Source organism: Hemibagrus wyckioides, linkage group LG07, assembly GCF_019097595.1.
Source record: "Hemibagrus wyckioides isolate EC202008001 linkage group LG07, SWU_Hwy_1.0, whole genome shotgun sequence".
Lineage (NCBI taxonomy): Eukaryota > Metazoa > Chordata > Actinopteri > Siluriformes > Bagridae > Hemibagrus > Hemibagrus wyckioides.
The window spans coordinates 26707616-26734766 of NC_080716.1; the positions used below are offsets into that span (position 1 = coordinate 26707616).

A 27151-nucleotide genomic window follows, 5' to 3' on the forward strand; every position below is an offset into this window, starting at 1 on the left:
ACAAGACCAGCGTCTGATGAAAAGGGGGAATTTGTAGAACAGGAAAGAAATTGATGAGGTCCATTTCAAGAACAACTGCTGGCAGATGACAGCAACAAAGACAGTAAGAAATATATTGCCTTAATTGAAAGTAAAATCATCTCAAGCATTTCTATGTAGGCTGTAAACTACAATCAAATGGCTATATTAAATAAATAAATGGCTAAACAAGTGCCTCACCTGGTAGAACGCGTACCACATACTGTTATTCGGGCAGTCAAGCTTCAGTTCCAACTTAGGCCCTTTGCTGCAGATCATCCCATCTCTCTCCACTGTGTTTTTACTGCCACTGTCCAAAAAAGCAAAAATACCAAAAAAAATTACAATTACAGCCTATGATCATTTTAATTGGATATAGCACATTATCAGATTCAACCCATATTTAAACATATTTTAATTTTAAATCAACCTAATTTAACAAACACATTCCATATTTTTAACATCTTGTTTCTGTAGAAATGAAGGTATGTTTTTGCTGAATGGTGAAAGGTTTTATATCGTAAATTTAAATAAACATATTAGCAAAATCTGTAATTTAGACAGAGTGATACCTTTGATTTTAGGGTAATTACTTGTTTATGAAGTTATGGCATTTTACCGTTAATTTTACCAAAATTTTCTATTTTCACAGTATCAATGTGTATTTTTTTACATATTAGGACAGTAAAAATGAAAGTACATACTGTTTCTTTATTTACAGTAATTTGTACTATGGTGAAATACTATTTTTTTTTTTACTGTTTCTATTTCACAGTTTTTTACTGTAATTTTCAAGTACATTTTTTACAGTGTGGATGAGGTTGTATGAATTTCCCAAGTCCAGCTTGGTGACTATGCCTCTTGGAGTTGCTCTAAGGCTCATGGAACCAGTGAAAAAGGGGTAACAATATTTTATGGAGACTTGATTATATCAAGTCAAGGCATGCCTAAGTCAACCCCTTTCTTCTCCACTAAAAACAATTAAACCCATACGGCTGAGATGGAGGGTCGAATATAGCCTAGTTGAAGGCACCTCCTCCAATAAAATCTTCCATGGCCTGATTTAGTTATGTTATGTATCTAAACATATTGCAAATTAGAACAGTAACAAAATGGAATTTTAGTGGAAATCTAACATAAAACCCAAACTGGATTGTTGAAGACAAGGTGGAAAATTCACCTAAACTTAAAAAAAGATATTAACACGTGCTTTGTAGAGTATTGTAGCAGCAAGATTGAGAAACTCAGAAATATTTCATGCAGGATCAAGAAAATATATCTATTTATATGTCAACCTCCCAGGGTGACTTCTCTATATTGTCCATTGATGTGATGAAGCCACACTCGGGCACCTCCCACACTCCAGATGCAAAGCAGAGAGCTCTAGCTGAAGAACTCACACTAACACACCAACACTCACACTGACACATCCTGCTACTTTTGGTTTGGATTACTGTTTTGATGACAATGTTTCTAACTTTCTGCATTTTCACAACCATGTTCTCTACTACTGTAAGTATTTCAAATGCTATTTGTGTTAATATGCTAACATAATTATTATTTTGTTTTGGGTATTTGTTTGTTAGTTTAGTTAGTTAGTTATTATTTAATGCTTTGTAAAAATAGTTCCATATCAGTTGATTCTATTGGTTAAGGATTGATTGATTTAGTGTGGTTTACATGGTTAATTATGAGAAAATCTCTTGTAGTATGCACTTAACAATGTTAATCATTTTAACAGTAATGAGTAAATAAATGCTTTAACTGCTTAAGTGTGATTTCTGTTCATGGAAGTGTTTATGAAAGTGTGATATATTGTGTGATGTATTTGTGCATGAACAGGTAATGTGGGTCAAAGCTGATAAAACAGAGATACAAACTCTTCATCGACAGAAAAGAAACTGGATGTTCCCTCCAAAAACACTGTTTGAAAACATGGATTATACCAAAGAAGAATATATTATCAAAGTGAGTATTTATCTGGAATTTATAAGATATTAACAGTATGAATAAATATTACATGCTCTTATTAAGGTGAAGGAGAGCATGCAGTGAATGTCATGGAAGGTCACTAAATGTAAAATTAAGTATTAAGGAAAAATTAAAGTTAAAGTTACAGTTCTTACAAATTGTATTATAATTATTACAACAACTATTTTAAAGGCAGAAGAACAATTTAGAGTATTATTTGTGGCTTAAAAATGTATAAATACTGTAGATCCTCTATTTAAATAGACTTCATATAAGACTGTGGATTTTCAAAATGATTTAAAAAGAAATAGTAAGATGGCATCAGTTTGATTTATTTTTTACCTTTCAGAACCTCTGGAACATTTAAAGCCTCTAATAAGAATTTGTCTTTGTGTTTATGTACACAATAATCATCTGGTTACTTTTGTGATTTGTTATCCTTCATACTGAGCACAGGCCCAAAAGACCAGAGCTGGTCAAACAGTATTCTACTTATTTACAGTTTATTCACATTTAGATGACTGCCTATAAAGAATATCCAAGTACAAGGTCAACATGGAAGTTAAATTCAGGTTCATCGCAATACCATCATTCCGATATTGACGCCAAAGTTTAGGATCAAAACATTTGATGCCAAATGACAACATATATTTATTATGATTTTATTCACAAAAAAGTAATAAATAGATATCATGATACTGGCCATGTTTGTTGGCATTGACCTTACATGGCACCAATGCATAATTTTACATTATAGTGAAAGTCTCCATTTCTCAATAATCTAATGTATATATGAAATATAGTTTCAGTTTGAAAACATTATTTTCTTAGTAATTGCTAAATGGTGCAAATTGAATAAGAAATGAGAGGTATCAACTGGACAATTTTATTTACAAAACATGGATGAATATCAAGCAAATTTAATTCCTTTCAAGTAAAAGTATTTAACCTGAGGATGTCTGTTAAAGTTATTTTTCTCTTTAACTGCCTAAATGCATTTTTAACATACTTTCAGATTTAAAGTGCACTAAGCCTATAACCCAAAGAAGTTTTACAAGTTAAAGAAAAAGGCAGCTAAGGCATTCCTGATAGTAGTGCCATGTGAATGCATCACTGACTTTCACATTAGACCTGGCCATAGAAAAGAGCTCTTGCACTACAAGAACCCACACTTTATAATTAGCAAGAATAACCCAACAGATAGTATCTTGAATATCATTAGTCACAATCAGCATACCTCACTATTGGAATTTCTCCAGAATCAAGACTTCCAGAGAAGTTAGCTTGTCTTTCACTGGTTGTTAATCTTTCAAGCATGATGTTAAGATTGTGTTTTTCCATGAGTCATCCATAGTAAACATTTAACATAAGGGTTATATATTATATAAAACTATATAATATTATAATACTTTATTCAAAATGAGACAAAAAGGATTTCTACACTCAATAGTGGCTTTATTAAAGGTTAATTACAGTGTTTTTAACATACTTTGTTTAACCGAACTTTTTTATTGCATATTCTGAAGCTGACACTTTTTGAAGAGACATTTTGTTGAATTACATGAGGAAATGGGTCACAAAGAGTAAATGTTATAGATATTCGCCAAGAAACTCTATTGTAACTGTATTGTTTCTAAGGTAAAAAGCTTTCTTGGCCTTAAGTCAATCTGGATTTGTTCATAGTTGCTTATGCTAAAAGACTACAAGATGTTTTTCCACTGAAATGAGATGTTCTGCTCCCTTTGACCATAAATCAAGGTCCTACACAAAATACTGGCAGGAAGTGTTTGTGCATAAATGGCATCCATGATGTGCAATTCTGTCTGTTACTATCAAAATGAGTCAAAATGAGTTGTCTATTTTTAAGAGTAGTGAATCTCTTTACTGAAAAACAAATATTACTTTACTGGCCCAAATCACATAACACATTAAATAGTATACTAAATTATACAAAATAGTTTAGCTTGTGCTATGAAGGACATACTGGTATACCATAATATTATAATATAATATTAAAATTAAAATATAATACCATAAAATCTTTTATGACACAAACTTTAACTTGACAGATACTGTTTACAACTACTAACATTTATCTGCTTTGAAAGGATTACATTAGTATAGAAGACTGAAAACGGACACTAGTGGGTAATACTGCTTGTTTTATGCCCCTTAAAGCAAATTTTTGTCAAAATACTGCATTTGATATATGTGGCATATATTAAATTCAAGAATTCATTTCATCATGAATATAGGGGCTTCTTGAGATCCAGATCAAATAGAAGTTGTCACCTGTGGCTAGATACATGAATTGGTCAAAGCATTGAAGTTGTAAGTGATGTACTCACCATGAAGGGAATAAAAAATGACAGGGTTTGCTGTAAGACAGTCATGAAAAAAGAAAGTACACAATCTTTCAATTCAAGGTTTGTGTTTATGAGAGCCTAAATAACAATTGGGTGGTCCTCACCATGGAGATGAGACCAACATCTTGATTTTTTTCTTCTTAAGCCATACAAATGTCCATTTACTGGTGTGATTTGGATCACTGTCTTGTTGCATGACCAAATTTCATCCCGGTATAAGCTCCTGGACAAGCTCCTGCTGCCATATTCTATATATATATATATATATCAGTATCTCATTGTTGTAAATATTTTATTATATCTTTTCATGTGACAACACTGAAGAAATGATACTCTGCTACAATGTAAAGTAGTGAGTGTACAGCCTGTATAACAGTGTAATTTTGCTGTCCTTCAAAATAACTCAACACACAACCATTAATGTCTAAACCGCTGGCAACAAAAGTGAATACACCCCTAAGTGGAAATGTCCATATCGGGCCCAAAGTGTCAATATTTTGTGTGGCCACCAGAGGTGGGTAGAGTATCCAAAATCTGTACTCAAGTAAAAGTACAAGTACTTATAGAAATATTTACAAAAGTAAAAGTAAAAGTAACATTCTTAATAGTCACTTGAATAAGAGTAAAAAAGTATCGGATGAAAAAACTACTCAAGTAGCTTAGTTACTAGTTACTTCTGATCTGATTGAACAAAAAAACAGAATTTCAAACTACTTGGAGAGCTTTCACACACCTCTCCTTGAAAGTCTCTTTGTTCTGCTTATATAAAACATAGGTTGAAGTGAAGTAGCCTATTTCAGTCCAGTGATGGGCACATCTCAGTCCAGTGATGGGCACATTAACATTACATGACCTATCATTTGCAATAAAATCTCAAATACACCCAGGTGTTTTTCTAACAGTTAACTCTGTCTTTATTTTCACATTCACAACACAAACTTGTCAGCATCTGCATTTAAACAAACTAATAGAGAACAAAAGAGAAGGTGTGTGTGTGCAGAGTGTGTGTTTGTTATTATGTTTGTGTATGAACTTGTTTGTGTGTTTGCCCTTCAGTATGTGAATGTTTATTTTGTCATATGTTCTTTCTTGAACAATCAGTTTTACAGAATTTACTTGACTTGATTAGTTCTGCATAAAACTTAAGCTTGTTTGCTGATGAAATAATAATATATGCATATATTACATTTTATAAGTACATGCATTCTTTAGGTAGGTAAAATCAAATACAATCCCGTTTTTATTGTGTATGTATGTTCTACACTTTGTTGAGGTGTCCGTATTTGTGTATAAATGCATGACGTCACAGTATGCTGTAAAATTGATGTTGTTTTGTGGAAAATGGGTGTGAAATTGTGGAGACGTTTAGAATGAACGTTTGTTCATGAACCTGTGTTGTTTGTAGGGTTCACAAGATATTGCTTGCATGAAAGGGCATATGAGGAAAAACATTCAGACAGTGTGAGAAATGTGCTATTAAAATAAGGTCAGTGTGCTCATAGTTACCAAATGACCATTAATAGGATTGAAATATGCCTAAATTTGACACTTACTGCTCCATATTTTTTCAGGTTGGAGCTGGAATTCTTGTACGCTGCAATGTCAGTTTGATTTGGTGAATACAGCATGCATCACATAATGAAACTATTATTTTTGACTTCATGGAGTGAAAACATAGACTGAACTTGAGGCCATGGGTGATCTGCCTCCGACAACTCGCTCACGTCTTCCTCTGCTTCAAACATCATCTTACTCTAAACACATGCTAAATGTAAGCGGGAGATCCGTAACAGCCTCTCGCGAAGCAGCCTCTCCAACGTCTCGCGAGACTTGCAAATAAGCCATATAAACAAATTATTTTAAAAAGCTCATATTTATTAACATTTGACAGTAACGGAGGAATGCTGCCAAATGTAGCGAAGTAAAAGTAAAGTTTTTTCACTAAAAATGTACTTGAGTAAGAGTAAAAATACACATCTTTAAAAATACTCTAAAAGTACAAGTTACCCAAAAAATTTACTCAAGTAAATGTAACGAAGTAAATGTAATTCATTACTACCCACCTCTGGTGGCCACCATTATTTTCAAGCACTGCCTTAACACTCTTAGGCATGGAGTTCACCAGAGCTTCACAGGTTGAAGTCCTCTTCCACTCCTCCATGATGACATCACAGAACTGGTGCGTGTTAGAGACCTTGTGCTCCCCCACCTTAGGGTTTAGATCTGGAGACATGCTTGGCCAGTCCATCACCTTTACCCTCAGCTTCTTTAGCAAGGCAGTGGTCGTCTTGGAGGTGTGTTTGGGGTCGTTATCATGTTGGAATATTGCCCTGTGGCCCAGTCTCCGAAGAGAGGGGATCATGCTCTGCTTCAGTATGTCACAGTACATGTTGGCATTCATGGTTCCCTCAATGAACTGTAGCTCCCCAGTGCCAGCAGCACTCATGCAGATCCAGACCATGACACTCCCACCACCATGCTTGACTGTAGGCAAGACACACTTGTCTTCGTACTCCTCACCTGGTTAGACATTAATGGCTGTGTGTTGAGTTATTTTGAGGGGACAGCAAATTTGCACTGTTATACAGGCTGTACACGCACTACCTTACACTGTAGCAGAGTGTCATTTCTTCAGTGTTGTCACATGAAAAGATATAATAAAATATGTACAAAAATGTGAGGGATGTACTCACTTTTGTGAGATACTATATATATGAAATTGTATGTGTTTCAGTTGCGATTAGATGAAGAAACCAGAACGGATATTATATATTCTCTGTTAGAGGAGGGATTGAATTTATTCACTGTAGACAGAAAAAGCGGCTACGTAAAGATCCATGGCATCTTGGACAGAGAGAAAGAAGATGTTTATGAAGTAAGTGTATCCTCTGCATCACATGTTCTGTAATGATAGTGATAGTTGTGATGTACTGAACGTAATGCAAATGTATAGTGAAGGGTTCTTTATTAAATTATTGTAATAATATGCATTTGTTGTTTTTTTGTTTGTTTGTGTATTTTAATAATACAGCAGCATGGTTGTACAATGGAGTGCATGGCCACCTTACATCTCCACGTCCCTGGTTTAATCTCAAGTTTAGGTTACTGTCTGTGTGGAGTTTCACATGTTTTCCTCTCACTGTACACAATACTTAAACTATATATTTTATGAGGTGCAGTTGTTGACTTTGGTCATATGAAAATTTGGTCAAATTCTTTAAAAAAATGATTTGATATTAAGTAATTTCAAATGGTTTGGTAAATTGAATCAAACTGCTACAGCACTGGTAGAGCTCACATCATTTGTTTCCTCACCCTAATTTGTTATTCTTTAGAAATAACCAGCAATGCATGTATGCCAGAGGTCTGAATGTCTTGCATTATATATTATACATGCAACAATTTGTGCATGTGTGTGTGTGGATGTGTGTGTGTGTGTTTTCTTTTAGCTCAAAGCGAGAGCTTCACTACCAGATGGAACACTTGTTGAAAGGGACCTCGATTTGAAAATCATAGTTCTTGACCAGAATGACAATGCCCCTGAGTTTGAGCTTAATATGAATGGTTCTGTCAAAGAGCTCAGTGACAAAGGTATATGGCTTTTATTTTCCCTTTTATCATAGTGCATATTGCAACAGAGAACAGTCATTGATACACCTCAGCACAGGTGTGTGATCCTTACCACTGGTAGCACTAAAATTTAGGCGAGGGCTCCTTCTGGTGGCCTGATGTGACAATGTCACAGAACCCCCCCCAACCTCCCACCCATAGCTACCCCATCCCCAAGGAGACCTTTAGGTGTTCTGTGGCCAGGGACGTGGGGCTGGTCAGTTGGTGTAGAGACGATGAAAGCCCTCTACCAGGGAGGGGTCCAGGATGTCATCGGCATCTACCCATGAGCGTTCCTCTGGGGCATAGCCTTCCCAATCTCCCAGGTTTTGCAAGTGATTCCGGCAGCTCTGAGAATTCAAAATAGTGTTGACTCTGTAGGCTGGAGCCCCACCAATGTCAAGAGGTGGTGGTGGCTCTTCACTGCATGGAGTTTCATCTTGGTGAAGAAGAGCCGGCTTGAGCAGGGACACATGGAATGTGGGCGAGATGCGGTGTAATGGTGGGAGCTACAGGCGATAGGTGACCGGGTTAACTTGGCAGACAATAAGGAAGGGACCAATGAAACGTGGACTCAGTTTGCGACAGGGTAGTTTCAGCCACAGATGGGTAGACAACCAGACCCTTTGACCCACCTGGAACCTGGGGTGTGGGCATTTGTGGCAGTCTGCCTGTATCCGCTGCCTCTGTATGGTCCTCTGCAGGTGGACATGGGCACTCACCCAGATTTCCTGACTGCGACAGACCCAGTCATCCACGGCCAGTACGTTGGAGGTCTTACCTGACCACGGGAATATGGGCAGCTGGTAGCCCAGGATGAAACGGGGTGAGTCCCGTTGACTAATGGGTGAGGGAATTCTGAGCATACTCAGCTCATGGGAGGAACTCACTCCAGCGATGCTGTTCATGGCTACAATACGATCGCAGGTACTGGCTGATCTCTTGGTTTAGCTGCTCCGTCTGGCTGTTAGATTACGGGTGATAGCCTGAACTGAGACATTGATTCCCAGGAGAGTGAAGAATGCTTTCCAGACCCGGGACATGAACTGGAGGTCGCTGTTACAATGTCTTCTGGGAGCCCATAGGTGCGAAAGACCTGGTTGAACAGAGTCATGGCTATTTCCACAGCTGTGGGAAGACCCTTCAGTGGCACCAGCCTGCAGGCCTTGGAGAAACAATCAATGGCCACTATGATCATGTTGAATTCACCTGAGCTTGGGAGATCAGTGACCATAGCCACAGAGGTTTCAGAAGCCCCGTGGGGAGTTGACGGATTGTCCGGGCCTGGGCACAGGTTGCACAAGATTCAACGTACTTCCTGGAAGTCCACTACATCCTGGAACAGGGAAGGCCACCAGAATCAATTCCGAGTGAGTGCCATGGTGTACCGGATGCCTAGATGGGCCAAGCTGGGTGCCTCATGCACCCACTGTAGTACCCAGGCACACAGCGAGGTGGGTACATATACCTTGTTGGCCAGACAGGTAGGCAGTGGTGGTTTGTTGACCTGGGCCTGCTGTATTTCCTCCACGAGGTTCCACCGGATAGGCGCAAGCATGACCGAGGGGGGCAGTATGGGCTCTGATAGTGAAGGGGCGCTTGCAGGGTAATGTCGCTGAGACAGAGCGTCCGCCTTGCCATTCTTCATTCCTGGGTGATACATAACAGAAAAATGGAACCTAGTGAGAACAGCACCCACTGAGATTGGTGTGGGTTCAACCACCTGGCATTGCGAAGGTATTCCCAATTTCGGTGATCCATCAGAACTAGGAACGGGTGTCGCGCCCCCTCCAGTACCACCTTAATGGATAGGAGCTCCCAGTTCCCCACATCATAATTCACTTCTGCAGGGGTTAGTTTGTGTGAGAAATGTGAGCAGGGGTAGACCTTCCATGGATTCCCATGGAGTTGAGATAACACGGCCCCGATCCTGCAGCTGGAGGCATCCACCTCAACAATGATTAGGTTCCTTGAAAATCGTTTATAATAGATTGGAACACGGCTGGGGCATTGGTAAGTCCATATGGCATGACTAAGTATTCATAGTACCCCCTGGTGGTGTGGAAGGTGGTTTTCCATTCATCACCTTCTCTGATACACACTAGATTGTAGGTACTGCATAGGTCATGCTTGGTGAAGATTCGGGCCTCCCGTAGTTGTTCCAGAGCCGCTGGGGCCAATGGCAGTGGGTAGAGGTAATGCACCATAATAGCGTTCAGATCTCTATAGTTGACACAAGGATGGAGACCACCATCCTTCTTCTCAACAAAGAAGAAGCTGGCGGCTGCCGGAGAGGTCAAGGGTCGAATGTACCCAGCGGCTAAGGCCTCCTCAATGTAGTCCTCTATTGCTTTTGATTCAGGTATGGAGAGAGAGTAAACTTTACATTTAGGTGGCACAGTGTTTGGGAGCAGGTTAATGCCACAGTCCCAAGGGAGGTGGGGAGGGAGTTGAGTGGCCCTTTCTTTACTGAACACATCTCGTAGCTCCTGCTATTTTCATGGTATCACGGCAGGCTCAGAGGTACTTGGGTTGTCTATGGAAGTAGTGAGGCATGGGCATGAGATGATATCCAGGCAGGAACCAGGTGACCAGTGGAATAGCTTCCCTTTCCTCCAAGATACAAGAGGGTTGTGGCTCTGGAGCCAGGGGAAGCCCAGGTTGATCAGATTGGTTGGGGAGGAGATGACGAAGAACTGAATCTCCTTGACAAGTAACAAACCGAACAGGAGGGTAAGCGGGCTGGTCTGTCGGCTGATGAGGTCCTTCCCAATGGGACAGTTATTGACGGCCATCACAGGGCTGAGTAGAAAGGTGAAGCTCTTCCACGAGGTGGTGGTCATTCAGGTTGACGGCCACTCCAAAGTCCACTTGGGCTGAGACTACAACAGAATTTTGAGTGCAATATAAGTTCACCTTTAATGTCAAACATGCACACCAGCAGTTCTCCCTCTCCTTAGATTTGGTAGGTCTTTCTGGGCAGGCCATGATCTGGTGGCCCGATCCACCTCAGTAGAAGCACAGCTGGAGGCAAACTCATCGCCATCATTCCTCCTGGGACACCCCAGCAAGTCCTAGCCGCATTGGCTCTGGTATTTCCTCCTGAGTCACAAGATTAGGGTGGAGGCAGGGACTGGGGACATTGCTGGTGCATCAGGTTTTCTATGGGAATGGCAGTGGTAATGTAGTCAGAGAAGGACTTGTTAAGACGGAGAAGGATATCCTGACACGCCAACTCTGCCAGCAAAGACCTTCACGAAATACGGCCAGAAGTGCTGGATCAGTCCTCCCGCGCTATACACCTGCCAAGGTGTGGAATTTTACAGCATAATCCACAGCTGATTCAGAGCCCGGATGCAGTTCCAGAAGCTGCACCAGTACGTCACAACAACTTCTCCAGGAGGATCATGCACACCTCTTCACTGCATGGGGGCACGTACTTGCTGTAGCGCTGCTGTAGCATTGCTGTAGTGTTGCTGTAGCATTGCTGATGCCAGTGGTGATGTTACATCACACACTTCTCTTTGCTCTACCTATTCACAAACCTCAACTAGACCACTATTGTTGTTGTTGTTGATAATAATAATAATAATAATAATAATAATAATAATAATAATAATGCTATTCCTAGCACCATATAGAGAAACTGACAGCTTTGGAATATTTTAATGTCCAGTCAGCTACACATAAGAGTAAGGATCAGGATCAGCAAGGTTTCATTATCTGTCCATATCTGTGATATTTCAGGAAAATAACTTGATGTCATTTATCACATTATCAATATTGCATTATCTTATCACCCTCCCCAATTTTACACAATTTTATTTTGCATTGAGATTTTCTTTGGGGAAATGGAAAAATCCTCCAGAATATTGCCCAGTGAATAAATTTCATCTGTTTGAGTTTAATTATCAAAACTCTCTCCTAGACACCATGGTATTTACAGTCACAGCTAAGGATAAGGACCAGGAAGGCACAACATATTCAAAAATTACCTACAAAGTTATACAGCAGGATCCGGCTGGAGAGATGATGTTCAAAATCAGCCGTACATCTGGTGAAATCAAAGTCAGTATGAACACTCTGGACCGAGAGGTGAGAGCATCACTCACAAAAATACAGGCATCACAACCACTAGGTTTTTCAGCAGTCTGATGAAGTCAATGATTATCATTTTCTGGGCATATTTTATATTATAGACAATCTTTCTCATTCAGCTGGAGTCATCCATTTGTTCCTACAGAGGGTTCATGAGAATGTTTAGGTACTGTATGTATGTATTTATGTATCTATTTATGTCATGGGAGTCTAAGGCAGATGCAAGTGTTGACAATGTATTTGTAAATTGCAAGACAAAAAAACTGAACCAAAAGAAATGTCAAATCTATGAATACAAGGCAAAAAAAGAAAGGCTATGGGTGAGGCTGTAAAACACACACACGCACACACACCTACACACGCAAACACAACAAACACAGAGCTGCAACAACAAATGTTTCACAAACAGACCTTGAAAGGCAGGACATTGAAATGTGAAATAAAATGTGTTGGAGCTGATGGCTAATGTAGTTCAGTGGGGATTCCGGCATAACCATGATCATTTACCTCATCATGACAGGGTTTTCTTTGTACTCAGACCGGGAAACTTCCTCACGGTCATTTGAGGCATTCTACTGTTCTACTGATATTTTTTATCGAATGCTCCTTTAATACAAGAAAGAATTCAAAACAATCATTTTTAAGTTATTGTTAAGATTTAAGGCATTAGATCATTTTCAACTTTTCTTTTCTTGCAAAGAAACAAGAAATGTACAAACTGCTAATCACGGCTACAGATATGGATGGAGCAGATTCTGATCCCAACAACAGACCAATGACAGGAACAGGGACGGTGACCATCAACATACTTGACGTCAATGATAATATCCCCACATTGGAGAACGTGTCTGTGAGTGTTTTTCTATGGATTAATTTGTTATTATGAATTCCTAATGTCATTTGTCTCAAACTGAAATAAATCTCAATTATTTGCAGTAAAAACAGTGTTACCAATCTAACCCAGTGTCACAGCACCTTCTATGCTCTGAATTTTAACATTCTGCCACAAGCATACAGTATGTTGCATAGCTATGTATCAAACTTTCACTCAGATTCTCTGTATGATACGTATTTTAACCAAGCTAATCTCTCCTCACTACCCTGTTTGATGAAGATATCCAATTAATTTGATTACACCATATATAGTAACACATATTTTCAAAATGCTGATTTTTTTATACATGTGACTTAAAAGCCTGATTGTTTTAGCAGAAAACAGGATTTTCATGAAGCCGGTAAATATGTTGTGAAAAGCAAAAATTTTGCTAACATTCAAAAAGTTAAAATCTTTTATTAAATATTGATCTTATTCAGATGGTTCAAGGTTGCCGAAGGATAGTAATGGTTACCTTAGTTCAAATATATTGGTTATAAGCATTTAAACAGAAACTGTATACATTGCTATGCTTGAGGCATAATACTTAAATTTAGCATTTAAAAGGTTGTATGCAAAGGGTTTACTGTAAGACTGGGTTGCTATCACCACCAAAAAAATGATCAAACCAGAGCACAAAAAATCTGAATAATTCTTCTTATAAAGTGTGTGTGTGTGTGTTATGTGCAGTATGAGGCTAGTGTGAAGGAGAATATCAAAAATAAGGAAGTGATCCGGATTAAGACCATAGACAAGGATAAGGAATACACTGAGAACTGGGAGGCCGTGTACACAATCATTTCAGGAAATGAGGCTGGTTACTTCAACATCACCACAGATCCCAAAACTAATGAGGGCATCCTGATGGTCACTAAGGTAAGACAGCTCATTAGGTAAGATATGTGGCACAGTTGATGATCATCCTGGAAGCCATTCTTTTACATGACAGTCTTGAGTGAATCTGTTTCTGAAAATAGTAGAGGTCTTTATTGTGTACAACGACTAAATAAATGCCCAGACTGAAAGTGAAAGTGAAAGTTTACATAATTTGAATAATTTAAAACCTTTTTTGAAAATAAATAAATAAATAAAATATCTCAGATGATTTACAGTCAGTGAACTATTATAACTTTAAATTTGTTCATACTGCACATAATAAGATGATTGTTTAAATGTGTACAATAATATGATGTATCTTTGTTATATTTAGCAAACCTACTGGCTTTATTCAATTACAAGAAACACATTCATGTGAACAGGTTAAGAGCTATAATAATAAACAGAAATAACTCATGAATGATGGGGTAAGATTTCTGGGTAAAGATTGTATCTAAATAGAAAACAAACTTTTAATGAAATTACAGACCCCTTTGGCTATTCCTCATGGACTCCACTATGGATCTATGCCTTAAATATTGTCTTATCTCTTAAAGGAGCTGAACTATGAGGAGGTGAAAGAGATTCATCTGAAAGTGGTGGTGAAGAACAAGGCGCCTTATCACAAGTCAGTGGTGAACAACAAGATCATAGAATACCCCATTAACATAAAAGTGCAGAACATGCGTGAAGCCCCTCATTTCCAGCCTGCGGTCAAAGATGTCAGAGTCTCTGAAGACCCTGAAGTCACTGATCTGACGAAGGTCATCACCACCTACACAGCCACAGATACTGATACACTGTTAGCCGCCACTAATGTCAGGTGAGAGATTCTAGACTTGAAGGTCTTTAATAGATAAAAATTGAGGTATTTTTTTTAAATCTATGAATAGCTACCATAAGCATTATGTTAAACATTAGCATGTCCTTTACTGATCTCTCATAGAACAGAAGCTAGTGGTGGAATTTTTCAATGAAAATATAAAGACAGTTTCCTTACAGAAACATGATCAATTTATTGACTGTGGTGGTTCAATGGTTACCAGCTTAATGGCTCTGGGTTTCTGATCAGCATGTCTGTGTGACAAATAAAAGCTTTTTTCTTCCTATTTTTGACACATGACATGTTTATGCATGCAAATGCAGGCATTTGCCTCAATTCAGTGCATGGTCAGAAAAATTCCATGTATAAATTCCCAACCAATCAGAGGTTCATGTGGGAGCTGACTTTCATTTTATTAATGCTTCAGTTTGTTCTTTATCAATAAACTGAGCTGGAATTATCTCTTTAGACATTATAGTGTGTCAAATTTAATTACGGCTGGAGAATAATGATTAAGATTAATCCTAGTAATAGAAACACTTTATTTTGAGCCAGTCCTTTAATGTGATTGCACACATTCTTTCATTTACACACTCATTTCCAAGCAAAGGATCACTTTTATTAAAGCATGCCTTTAAAAGAAGGGTCTTTTTGAAATTGTCACTTTATTTACGTTTCCTCTTTTATTTTATTTTAATCTTATCTTACTGTAAATTCCATTTTCTCTAATTTTTTAACAATCTGACTTTTTTATATAACAAAGACATAAAAAAGTTATATAAAGTATTCCACCACATGTCAGACTGTATATGATTGTATGTGACAAATAAAAGTTGAATTTGAATTTAGCTTTAGTTCATTTATTCAACAGTGACTTGTAAGGAGAAGAACAGAATTCATTCATATTTTAATAGGTGAGAGAAGAGAATTCAGAGAAAACTTTGCATATTATAATGGTTTACCTCTTATTCTCTGTTTCATGTTGAATCACATAAACCCAGTTTATTTATTTTAAGCAGTGCTTATTCCAGCAGCTACCTTACACTGACCTCATGGAGGAAGTTGTATTTTTGTGAATAATAAATCTGTAATTTATCTGTATCATCTGGTTGTCATGTTAGGAATACATTTACATTTATGGCATTTGGCAGGTGTCCTTATCCAGAGTGACATACAAAAGTGCTTTGAAGTATCTATCACTTAATACTGATTCACTAGGACACAGACTAAGAAGAAAATACACCGATCAGCCATAACATTATGACAGGTGAAGTGAATAACACTGATGATCTCCTCATCATGGCACCTGTTAGTGGGTGGGATATATTATCCAGTAAGTGAACATTTTGTCCCCAAAGTTGATGTGTTAGAAGCAGGAAAAAAGTTTAAGGATTTGAGCAAGTTTGACAAGGGCCAAATTCTGATGGCTAGATGACTAAATCAGAGCATCTCCAAAACTGCAGCTCTTGTGGGGTGTTCCCGGTCTGCAGTGGTCAGTATCTACCAAAAGTGGTCCAACGAAGGAACCGGCGACAGGGTCATGGGCGGCCAAGGCTCCTTGATGCATGTGGGAAGCAAAGCCTAGCCTGTGTGGTCTGATCCAACAGACGAGCTACTGTTTCTCAAATTCCTGAAGAAGTAAATGCTGATTCTGATAGAAAGGTGTCAAAATACACAGTGCATCGCAGTTTGTTGCGAATGGGGCCGCATAGCAGCAGACCAGTCAGGTTCCCCATGCTGACCCCAGTGCACCACCAAAAATGTCAAAAATGGGCATGTGAACATCAGAATTTTACCACGGAGCAATGGAAGAATGTAGATTGGTCTGATGAATCACATTTTCTTTTACATCACATAGATGGCCGGGTATGTTTGGGTTGCTTACCTGGGGAACACATGGCACCCGGATGTGCTATAGGAAGAAGGCAAGCCAGCGGAGGCAGTGTCATGCTTTGGGCAATGTTCTTCTGGGAAACCTTGGGTTCTGCCATTCATGTGGATGTTACTTTGACATGTACCACCTACCTAAGCATTGTTGCCGACCATTTACTCCCTTTCATGGAAACGGTATTCCCTGTTAGTTGTGGTCTCTTTCAGCAGGGTAATGGTTCAGTATGGTTCAAGAATGGTTTGATGGTTGATGGTTTGAACAATGAGTTTGAGGTGTTGATTTGACCTCCAAATTCCTCAATCCAATTAAGCATCTGTGGGATGTGCTGGACAAACAAGTCCGATCCATGGAGGCCCCACCTCTCAACTTACAGGACTAGAGCAGTGCTAGAAAATCTGAATGTGGCTGTTATAGGAAATACTGTAGTTTATAGGAAGTTATTCCTATTTATTTATTTATTTCTCTTACTGTATTTTGGGCTTGTTCAAAACATACTGTATCTTTGTTTAAAGTTAGGGCTGAAATTGTCAGGGCTAAAAACTGATAGCATTGTTTTATTGTTGTAGGTATTTGAAAGGAGAAGATGTTGACCAATGGGTGAGCATTGATGAGCAAACAGGCGAGGTCAGACTCATCAAATATCCAGACCATGAGTCTGAGTATGTGAAAAATGGAATATACTACGTCAAAATCTTAGCAATGACCGATGGTAAGTTAACCAGTGATGAGAGAAGCCACAAGGCTGGTCTTTCAACATGTGTAACACCAATGATATAGATGAGTGAATCTTATGAATGTGTGAAATTTGTAGAGAATAAAACACTGATACAGGATAATAACAACAGGACATTGTGGATACTGTTACCACACTGAAGCATAGCAGTATGAAATATAATCAAAAAACATTTAAAAAAAAGTTTAAAGAATGACAAGATCACACTTTTTATTCATTTATATACATGTTTATCCCTTTGTATATTGAGGAGTTTCAGAAAAGTCTGATGAAACCTCTTAATATTCTGACATAAAGATGGTCACACACTACTGTTTTATTTATTATATAAAAATTGTGGTAGTTTTTCTTCGTCTAACATTATCCAGCATTAACATATACTGTGTGTGTGTTTATGTTAAACATGTTATTTCTGATAGTCAACAAAACTTTCAGAAGAAGCAACCTGAAGCAAAAAAGAAGCAGATTGGGCAATATAAATTTTAAATCCAAACTAAAATTGAAACATAAACTAAAATTTTCCTTTAGTTACTTAATTTTCTAGGACAAATACCATGTTCATGTATCAGTTGTCTCTCAGTTGAAACCAGGAATTAGTGCTCAAACAATATCTGAGTGAAGTGTTCTGTTTCCCTAGTCAGAAGGTGGAATTCTGTTCTGTATGTTTCTTTGTTTGTTTGTTTTTTTCAAATATGACATGAATGCAACATTATAATCTCACTGTATAATAAATTAATACATTAACACTATGAGTTATATTATAAAGTCATGTATATGTGAATCACCTGTAATTTAATATTATAATGTTTCAAACCTTTCCATAGATTTTTCGCCCAAAACTGCGACAGGAACTCTTGCAATTCATGTGGAGGATATCAATGACAATGTTCCCATTCTGAACAGCTCATCTGAAACGCTGTGTTATGGTGACAGCGTAGTGTATGTCACAGCCACAGATAAGGATTATTTCCCCTATGCAGAACCTTTTAGTTTCATGTTGGTTACCAATGGCACAAAAGAGAACTGGAGCTTTGAGAATATCAATGGTTAAGTTTTAAAACTCTTTCACTGTGGTTTAACATTAATGCCATAACACTTGTATGTAAATGCTCAATTTAATACCTTGTATTTATTTCTCCTTTTTGTTTCTCCTGACTAAATGAAATCCTTTTACAAAGATTCCAAAAAAAACATTTTGCGCAGCCAGGAGATCCTATGGCCGGGACACTACACAGTGGAGCTGCAGGTGAAAGACCAGCAAGGAAAGTCCTCTGAAGTTCAAAAGCTTCAGGTATTTGTGTGCAAATGCACACGTTATGCCAGGTCAGTGCAAGACAAACCGAATTGCCCACGAGAGAGACAGAACAGCACTGGTACTGTACTGGGAACAGGTGGTGTTCTGGTACTACTGCTAGGAATCCTGCTTCTCTTGGGTGAGTACCATCACCTCAGCCCTTTTCATATTTTCTGTGTCAGTTCAGATGAAACTAATGTTCTGAGCCTGATTAACCTGAAGTAAAAGAAAGGATGCAAGTTTGTAAGGAAACCAGCCTCGGACCTCTTCTTCTTCTTCTTTCGGCTTTTCCCTTCAGGGGTCCCCACAGCAAATCGTCTCTCTCCACCTATCCCTATCTTCCACATCCTCAACACTTGCATCCACTAGCTTCATATCCTCATTTATTACATCCATTTACCTCCTTTTTGGCCTTCCTCCTCTGAACATGTCAAAACCATCTTAATCTGGCCTCCCTAACTTTGTCCCCCAAAAGTCCAACATGAGCTGTCCCTCTGATGTACTCAGACACAATTGGATAGCAAACCAATGCAAGGACATGGGCAAAACCTAAGCACATGATGCTTGGCACCAGAGCAACTGAGGCACAATCCATGATAGCATGTATGTTGAATGTTTAACATTTATTTTCAGTAGCTTTCACATTTGGATATATGTCTCTAAACCAGAAAGGCATCCTGTGAAGAACTAATAATATAATATGTCATTTATTATGCCCAAGTGCCTGGGAAAATCTTTATGCCTTTATTTACTTCCTTATCATCTTCATGCTCTTCAGGATTAAAGCCACTATATGCCCTCCTAAATCCCTTTCTGTCTTTAGGTGCCACCTTGGGCTTTTACAAGAGACCTACCTACCTACCTTCTTGCTTCCTTTCCTGAACGTACTCCTTTACAACTCCTTCCTGGTGCTGTATTTTGTTGAGCTCTGCAGATCAATCCTAGTGATAGTGAGTGTTTATTCTCAGGCCAATGTACTTTGTTGCATTTCTTTCAATGACATTGCATGATAATGAAATTGCTGGACTGTAAAACAATATCATTACCATAGGCAAGTTATTTTACTGGTGAATATCTGTCAGATTCCTTTGTTTGTGTTGTGTGTGCTCTTCAAGATCCAATCAACTGCATGAAGAAGCTGAATCTAGACATCACACTTTTGTTTTACACTGCTCCTTATCTTGACCTTTGTGTTGTACGGTCATGTTCCAAGGCTCTGTGGCATCTCTGTGACGTGTAGAATCCTCTAATTTTACTGGAATAGGTATCTGGCCTCTTGGCCAACCTTTGAGTCAATGCCTGGACAGCACTGATTTCTGTTAGAGTTACCTTCTCATAGCTCGAGGTTCTAGATATCAAATGTGCTGGACAATCACCTATCCCACTGCCATTCTTTCCAGAAGAACCTAACTCAATCTGTAGTCAGGACAAGACATGGGGCAAATAAACATGATGACCAAACCATAACATGAGCATGGAAACCTATGACAAGACAGCACCCAAACAAACAAACAAATAAACATGTATTCATTCATTCATTCATTCAGTCATTCAGTCATTCATTCATTCATTGTCTTCTGCTCATCCGGAGCCTGGTCACGAAGGGCAGCAGTCTAAGCAGGGATGACCAGACTTCCCTCTCTTAGACACTTTCTCCAGCTCTCCCAAGGGGATTCCAAGGTGTCAGGTCAGCCTGGAGACATAGTCATAGTCCCTCCAGCATGTCCTGGGTCTTCCCTGGTGTCTCTTCCTGGTGAGGCATGCCCGGAACACCTCCCCAGGGAGACATCCAGGAGGCATCTGAGACAGATGCCCAAGCCACTTCAACTGGCCCCTTTTGATGTGGAGAAGCAGCGGCTCTACTCTGAGCTCCTCCCGGGTGACAGAGCTCCTTACTCTGTCTCTAACGGACTGTCACCCTACAGAGAAAACTCATTTCGGCCGCTTGTATCCAGGATCTTGTCATTTCGGTCATGACCCAAAGCCCATTGGTGAAAGTAGGAATGTAGATTGACTGGTAAATCGAGAACTTCGCCTTCCGCCTTAGCTGCTTCTTCACCACAACAGACTGATACATAGACTGCATCTCACGCTCCATCCTTTCCTCACTCGTAAACAAGACCCCAAGATACTTAAACTCTTCCACTTGAGGGAGGAACACCCCTCCAACCTAGAGGGGACAAGCCACCTTTTTCCGGTCGGATTTGGAGGTGCAAAAAGCAGAGATGAAATCATGTGGTCCCCAAATCGGACTCCCTCCAGCCCCTGGCTGTGCCAAAAAATTCTGTCCATAAAAGTAATGAACAGCACCGGTGACAAAGGACAGGCCTTCTGGAGTTCAACATGCACTGGGAACAGGTTGGACTTACAGCCAGCAATGCGAACCAAGCTCCTGCTCTGGTTATACAGAGACCGAACAGCCCTTAACAGAATGGCATGAGGGACATGCCTTCTCCAAGTCCACAAAACACATTTGGACTGGTTGGGCAAACTCCCATGAATCCTCAAGTACCCTGTGGAGGGTATAGAGCTGGTCCAGTATTCCATGACTAGGATGAAAACCACATTGTTCCTCCTGAATCTGAGGTTAAACTAACAGTCAGACTATCCTCCCCAGTACCCTGGAATAGACTTCCCCTGGGAGGCTGATGAGTGTGATACTCCTATATTTGGAACACACGCTCAGGTCCCCTTTCTTAAAAAGAGCGACCACCACCCGGGTCACCCAGTCCAGAGGCACTGTCCCTGACCATCACGCTATGTCAGCCAAGACAGCCCCACAACATCCAGAGACTTAAGGTATTCAGGGTAAATCTCATCCACCCCCGGTGCCTTGCCACCGAGGTGCTGCTGAACTACCTCAGAGACTTCAGCTTGGGTGATGGATGAAGCTACCTCTGAGTCCTCAGACTCTGCTTCCTCTATGGAAGGTGTGTCAGTGGGATTGTGGAGATCCTTTAAGTATTCCTTCCACTGACAATATTCCCAGTCGAGGTCAGCAACTCTCCACCTCCACTGTAAACAGTGTTGGCAGAGAACTGCTTGCCCCTTCTGAGGTGCCGAACAGTCTGCCATAATTTTCCCAAGGCCGACCAACAGTCCTTCTCCATGGCCTTACTGAACTCCTCCCAGACCCAAGTTTTTGCTTCCACAAGCCAACCAGGCCCAGTGGGACTCCTTCTTCAGCTTGACTGCATCCCTTACTTCCAGTGTATACCACTGGGATCAGGGATTGCTGCCACAACAGGCACCAGAAACCTTACGGCCACAGCTCTGGATAGCTGTATCAACAATGGTGGAGGAGAACATGGTCCACTCAGACTCTATGTCCCCAACCTCCCTTGGTATCTGGTTGAAACTCTTCCAGAGGTGGGAGTTGAAGACCCCCCTAACAGATGGTTCAGCAAGATGTTCTCAACAGACCCTCACAATATGTTTGGATCTGCCAGGTCTGTCCAGCATTCACCTCCATAAGTGGATCCAACTCACCACCAGGTGGTGATTGGCTGACAACTCAGCCCATCTCTTCACCCGAGTGTCCAAGACATGCAGCCAAAGGTCAGATGACGACCACAAGGTCGATCATCAACCTCTGGCCTAGGGTGTCCTGGTACCATGTTTACTGATGGGCATCCTTCTGCTTGAACAAGGTGTTCATTTTGAACAACCTGTGACTAGCACAGAAGTCCAACAACAGAACACCACTCAAGTTCAGATGGGGGGGGGGCGTTCCTCCCAGTCATGCCCCTCCAGGTACACTATATTGCCAAAAGTATTCGCTCACCTGCCTTGACTCGCACTATGAACTTAAGTGACATCCCATTCCTAATCCATAGGGTTCGATATGATGTCGGTCCACCCTTTGCAGCTATAACAGCTTCAACTCTTCTGGGAAGGCTGTCCACAAGGTTTAGGAGTGTGTTTATGGGAATTTTTGACCATTCTTCCAGAAGCACATTTGAGAGGTCACACACTGATGTTGGACAAGAAGGCCTGGCTCTCAGTCTCCGCTCTAATTCATCCCAAAGGTGTTCTTTATGGACCTTGCTTTGTGCACTGGTGCACAGTCATGTTGGAAGAGGAAGGGGCCAGCTCCAAACTGTTCCCACAAAGTTGGGAGCATGGAATTGTCCAAAATGTCTTGGTATGCTGAAGCATTCAGAGTTACTTTCACTAGGAACTAAAAGGCCAAGCCCAGCTCCTGAAAAACAACCCCACACCATAATCCCCCCTCCACCAAACTTTACACTTGGCACAATGCAGTCAGACAAGTACTGTTCTCCTGGCAACTGCCAAACCCAGACTCGTCCATCAGATTGCCAGATAGAGAAGCGCGATTCGTCACTCCAGAGAACGCGTCTCCACTGCTCTAGAGTCAGTGGCGGCGTGCTTTACACCACTGCATCCGACGCTTTGCATTGCACTTGGTGATGTATGGCTTGGATGCAGCTGCTCGGCCATGGAAACCCATTCCATGAAGCTCTCTGCGCACTGTTCTTGAGCTAATCTGAAGGCCACATGAATTCACTGAGCTCCTGAGAGCGACCCATTCTTTCACAAATGTTTGTAAAAACAGTCTGCATGCCTAGGTGCTTGATGTTATACACCTGTGGCCATGGAAGTGATTGGAACACCTGATTCTGATTATTTGGATGGGTGAGCAAATACTTTTGGCAATATAGTGTATCACTGTCATTGCCCACATGGGTGTTGAAGTCCCCCAGCACAACAGAGAGTCCCCAGATGAAGCACCTTCCTCGCAGGGTCTCCAAGAAGGTCAGGTACTCCACAATTGCAAATAAACATAAAAACATCAAACAAATGAACTGACAAATGGACTGACAGACAAACAAGCAAACAAATAAATAAACAATGACTGACCAAGACAGGTACAAAAGGGCTCCTATATATGGCCAGAACATTAGGGCTAATGGGGAACAGGTGACAAGGCAGGAAAACAGAACAATAGGTGGGGCATGGCATGAACCACCTGGGGAATACAAAAACGACAAAGCAGGCTATGATGAATCACATACCAGCACCCCTTCTGGTGGTCATCTTTACCCATGTTTTTTAAAAAAATGGCAGATTCTACAAATATACATGAATGTGCTGTTTGGAAACAGTCTCCATTAACCAATGTCTAAACTGCTAGTACAATAGCTTGAATTTAAATTTTGTTTTTTCTCTAACATTAAGTTAGCTCTTAAAAGGTAATGTTTGAACTAAAAAATGATATTTAAATGATTATGAATGAATTTAAAAATTATATCTAATTCCAAAGAGTTCAACTGAATTAAGAAGAGTAATGATCATTCATTTATGATCCAGTGCATTTTTAATTTAATGGACATTGATAAATTTCGCAAAATTATTATGCAAGTATGAGAAGCTGGGCAAAGGGAGATATGTTACCTGTCTCTCACAGGTTTTAGCTGCCTAAAGTAATGAACATTGTTAAATATGTTTTGCAGCAATTCCAGTGCTTTTGCTGGTGTGTGAGTGTGGAGCAGTTCCTGATATTAACCAGACTCTCCCCTTCGAACAAGAACAGAAACTTATCATCTATTACACTGAAGGCCAAGGAGAGGATAAGGTATATATTATGCTTCATATTAGATTTCAGCCTCTCAAGTGGAACAGATGTTTAATAGCACTTGCTGTGGCTATGCAACCAATCCAAACTAAAGAGTATGCGAAGACTGACAAAGTAGGAGGAGTTTCTCTGAAGGTTTTATTGTTGCTGTTTTTTTGCTGCCCCGCTTGCAGCCATACTCAGATGTGTTGGCCTTGGTGCTGTGATTTCTTCAGTTCCACTGTTTTAAAGGGTTGAGGAGTGGTTTTGTGTGGTTTGCGTGTGTGTGCTGCTGTCACAGGGCCCCTTCCCTTAGCACTGAGCCCCCATCTACCAGCTGTCCTGCCCATAGTGTTTAGCTGTGCTACAGGCCATCTGTCTTTCCATGCTGCATCCCCACTTTGTGCTTGACCTGAAACATGAAAGTCTTGCAGAGAAATAAACCATGGAGTTACTGGTGCAATTCACCTTGGGCTTACAGAGCAGTGGCATGGGTGAAGTTCAGGCCTGAAGAGGACCAGGTGCTTGTCTCCTTTGAAGCTCTGGTACAGGCCCCCAGCCCAGTTTCTGATGCATTGTTCTGTAGTGGAAGGTCGAAGTCAGGGTTCGTCTGTATGGGATAGTTGACTAGAACTTCCTTGAGTTTGATAAACACCTGCTGTCGTGTCGTTGGTCCACCACATACAGTCTGGCTGACCTTGCTTGGTCAAGTCTGACGGGGGGGTAGTTAGGCTTGGGCACAATCACAATGGGGCTGGTCCATGGGCTGGTGGACTCCTTGATGGTGGCAAACCACCATGGTGAGAGGGGGTTTGATCTCATATTGAACCAACTGTGTGAGGAATTTGCCAGGAATTTGCATACTGCATTGAGGACTAGGAGCTGTACCTAATCACCCAGGCTGAACTCTCACAGCTGTGCTGGGTGATTGTAGGTGTGCTACTGCTCTCATAGGGCGGCCTCCATAGGCTCCTTAACGATGGAAGCCACTCTGTTAATTCATAAATCCTTGCATGTCTTGAACAAAGTCAATCATTGACCTGAATGGATTCACGAAGAGAACGTAGGGAAGGAGGAGGTCCCAGTTCCACCTTTCTTCATCTGTCACCCTCTGTAGCATCATCTTCAGTGTCTAGCTGGGCCACTCCATTTGGTGGTGCAAAATGGATGTCCTCAACCAACACAGATCCACAATTAGTGGAGAAACAAAGGGTGTACCTTGATTGGTGAGGATGTCCTTTGCAATGCCCACTCAACTGAAGAGCATGAGGAGTTCCCTGGTGATGTTTCAGGAGGTAGACTTCCAAAGTGGTTCCAAGACTGCTTCTGGGTGGCAGGTGGCATGCTCCATGATGACAAGTATGTACTCATGTCCCCAAGCTGAATTTGATAGCAGCCCAACAAGATCCATGCATTCACTCAAATTGGATGCCATTAATGGGGAGAGGGTTTAAGGGTGCTGGTGCTGGCTTCCAGGGTGTCACGTGTTGAAGCACCTTTAGCAAAAGGCCTGCATCCATGCCAGGCCAGGTGAGTCGATCCTGCAGTTTTGACCGACTAAAGCACTGTTGAGCCAACCTCTGCCCACCTCCTACTGTACAGTCAAAAAACAGCTTACTTTACTACCACACCAAGAGGAGAGGTGAGCTCCTAGTTGATCTGCTGGGTTGCTACAGCACACTCAAGGGCATTGAGCATCTCTTTAGGATTAGTGGCCCCCTGTAGTCCCCAAGCTTTCCTTCCTCCAGTAGTAGGGCCCATAAAAACCAGTGCCTGGCTACATGCTAGGACACTTCTTTGGCTCTGAGGGCCTCATTTCATGTCCACCCTTGTTTTATCTTCATCATCCTGATAGATGGCAACAAATTTATATCAAGAATATCGCAGTACATTTTTTCATTCATCCTTCCTATATGAAGTGTGCTAGCACTGTATGCTGAAAACCAGCCCCACACCATGATGTTCCCACCTTCAAACTTTGGTATGGTGTTTTTAGAGTGATGTGCAGTGCCATTTGTCCTCCAAACATGGTGTGTATTACAGCATACAAAGCATTCAATTTTGTTCTCATCTGACCAGATTATATTCCACCAGTATTTCACAGGCTTGTCTGAATATTGTGCAGCAAACTTTAAACAAGCTTCAACTTGCTTCAGCAATGGAGTCTTGCATGGTGAGCGTGCATACAGGCAATGGCAGTTGAGTGCATTACTTATTGTTTTCTTTAAAAATTGTATCTGCTAATTCCATCTGGTCTGGGCTGGTTTATGGTGAAATGATGTTCTATTCACTTCCAGATTATGGCCCCAACAGTGCTCAGTGGAACATTCTGAAGTTTTGAAATCCTTCTTTAACCAATGCCATCAGTATGTTTTACAACTGTAATGTTGCAAAAGTCTTGAGAAAGCTCTTTGCTTCTTACCCATCATGAGATGTTTCTTGTGTGATACATTGGTAATGAGACACCTTTTTATAGGCTATCATTTGGGACTGATTTTAATTTGCACTGACAAATGGGCAGGACTGCTTTATAATTATTGATTGACTTCAGTTGGTGTCTTGGCTTCCATGCCTTTTTGCACCTCCCTTTCATCATGTGTTCAATATTTTTTGTGTCTTATTTTACATTATTACACATAACTTAATTAATGAACAACTGTGGTTTGACTTTTTTGTATATTTGGATTGAACATCTGGTGAAAAGTATACATTTATGATATACAATTTGACAGCAGTGACATATGGATTCCGTCTAGTATAATGTTATCTTCTGTTTTTATAGTTTTAGGAATTAATTCACCTGCATAAAGAGGAGAAATAGTAAGACATAAGAAACTGATTGCATTCAATAGATTATTAAAATTCTCCTAATTATTGGTTGATATATTTTTGACATAACCCCTCCTACCTTGCAGTGCTTTGACAAGTATTAGTAGCATCAGACTAATGGCAATGAAAATGATTAAATGAAACAAATAATTGGAATTAATCATATTGTCACTCAGGATTGAACCAAGGACCCT

The 27151-nt window shown here is 40.3% G+C and overlaps 1 protein-coding gene across 1 annotated transcript; it reads left to right on the forward strand.

Moving 5' to 3' along the window:
- The first annotated feature begins 497 nt into the window (after window positions 1–497).
- LOC131356281 (desmoglein-2-like protein) lies at window positions 498–24444 on the forward strand. Its single transcript, XM_058395187.1, has 13 exons — window positions 498–503; window positions 1861–1986; window positions 7090–7230; window positions 7805–7946; window positions 11893–12059; window positions 12763–12912; window positions 13627–13812; window positions 14370–14635; window positions 17093–17235; window positions 18084–18305; window positions 18438–18692; window positions 24028–24263; window positions 24430–24444. Exons 1-13 carry the CDS (start codon window positions 498–500, stop codon window positions 24442–24444), a joined length of 2055 nt encoding a protein of 684 aa, XP_058251170.1.
- Window positions 24445–27151: the final 2707 nt, after the last annotated feature.

Excerpts from the sequence above, each read along its gene's own strand:
- LOC131356281 (XM_058395187.1), top strand. Across the intron at positions 7,947-11,892 it reads CAAAGAGCTCAGTGACAAAG|ACACCATGGTATTTACAGTC; the intron begins GTATATGGCTTT and ends ACTCTCTCCTAG. Across the intron at positions 13,813-14,369 it reads GCATCCTGATGGTCACTAAG|GAGCTGAACTATGAGGAGGT; the intron begins GTAAGACAGCTC and ends TATCTCTTAAAG.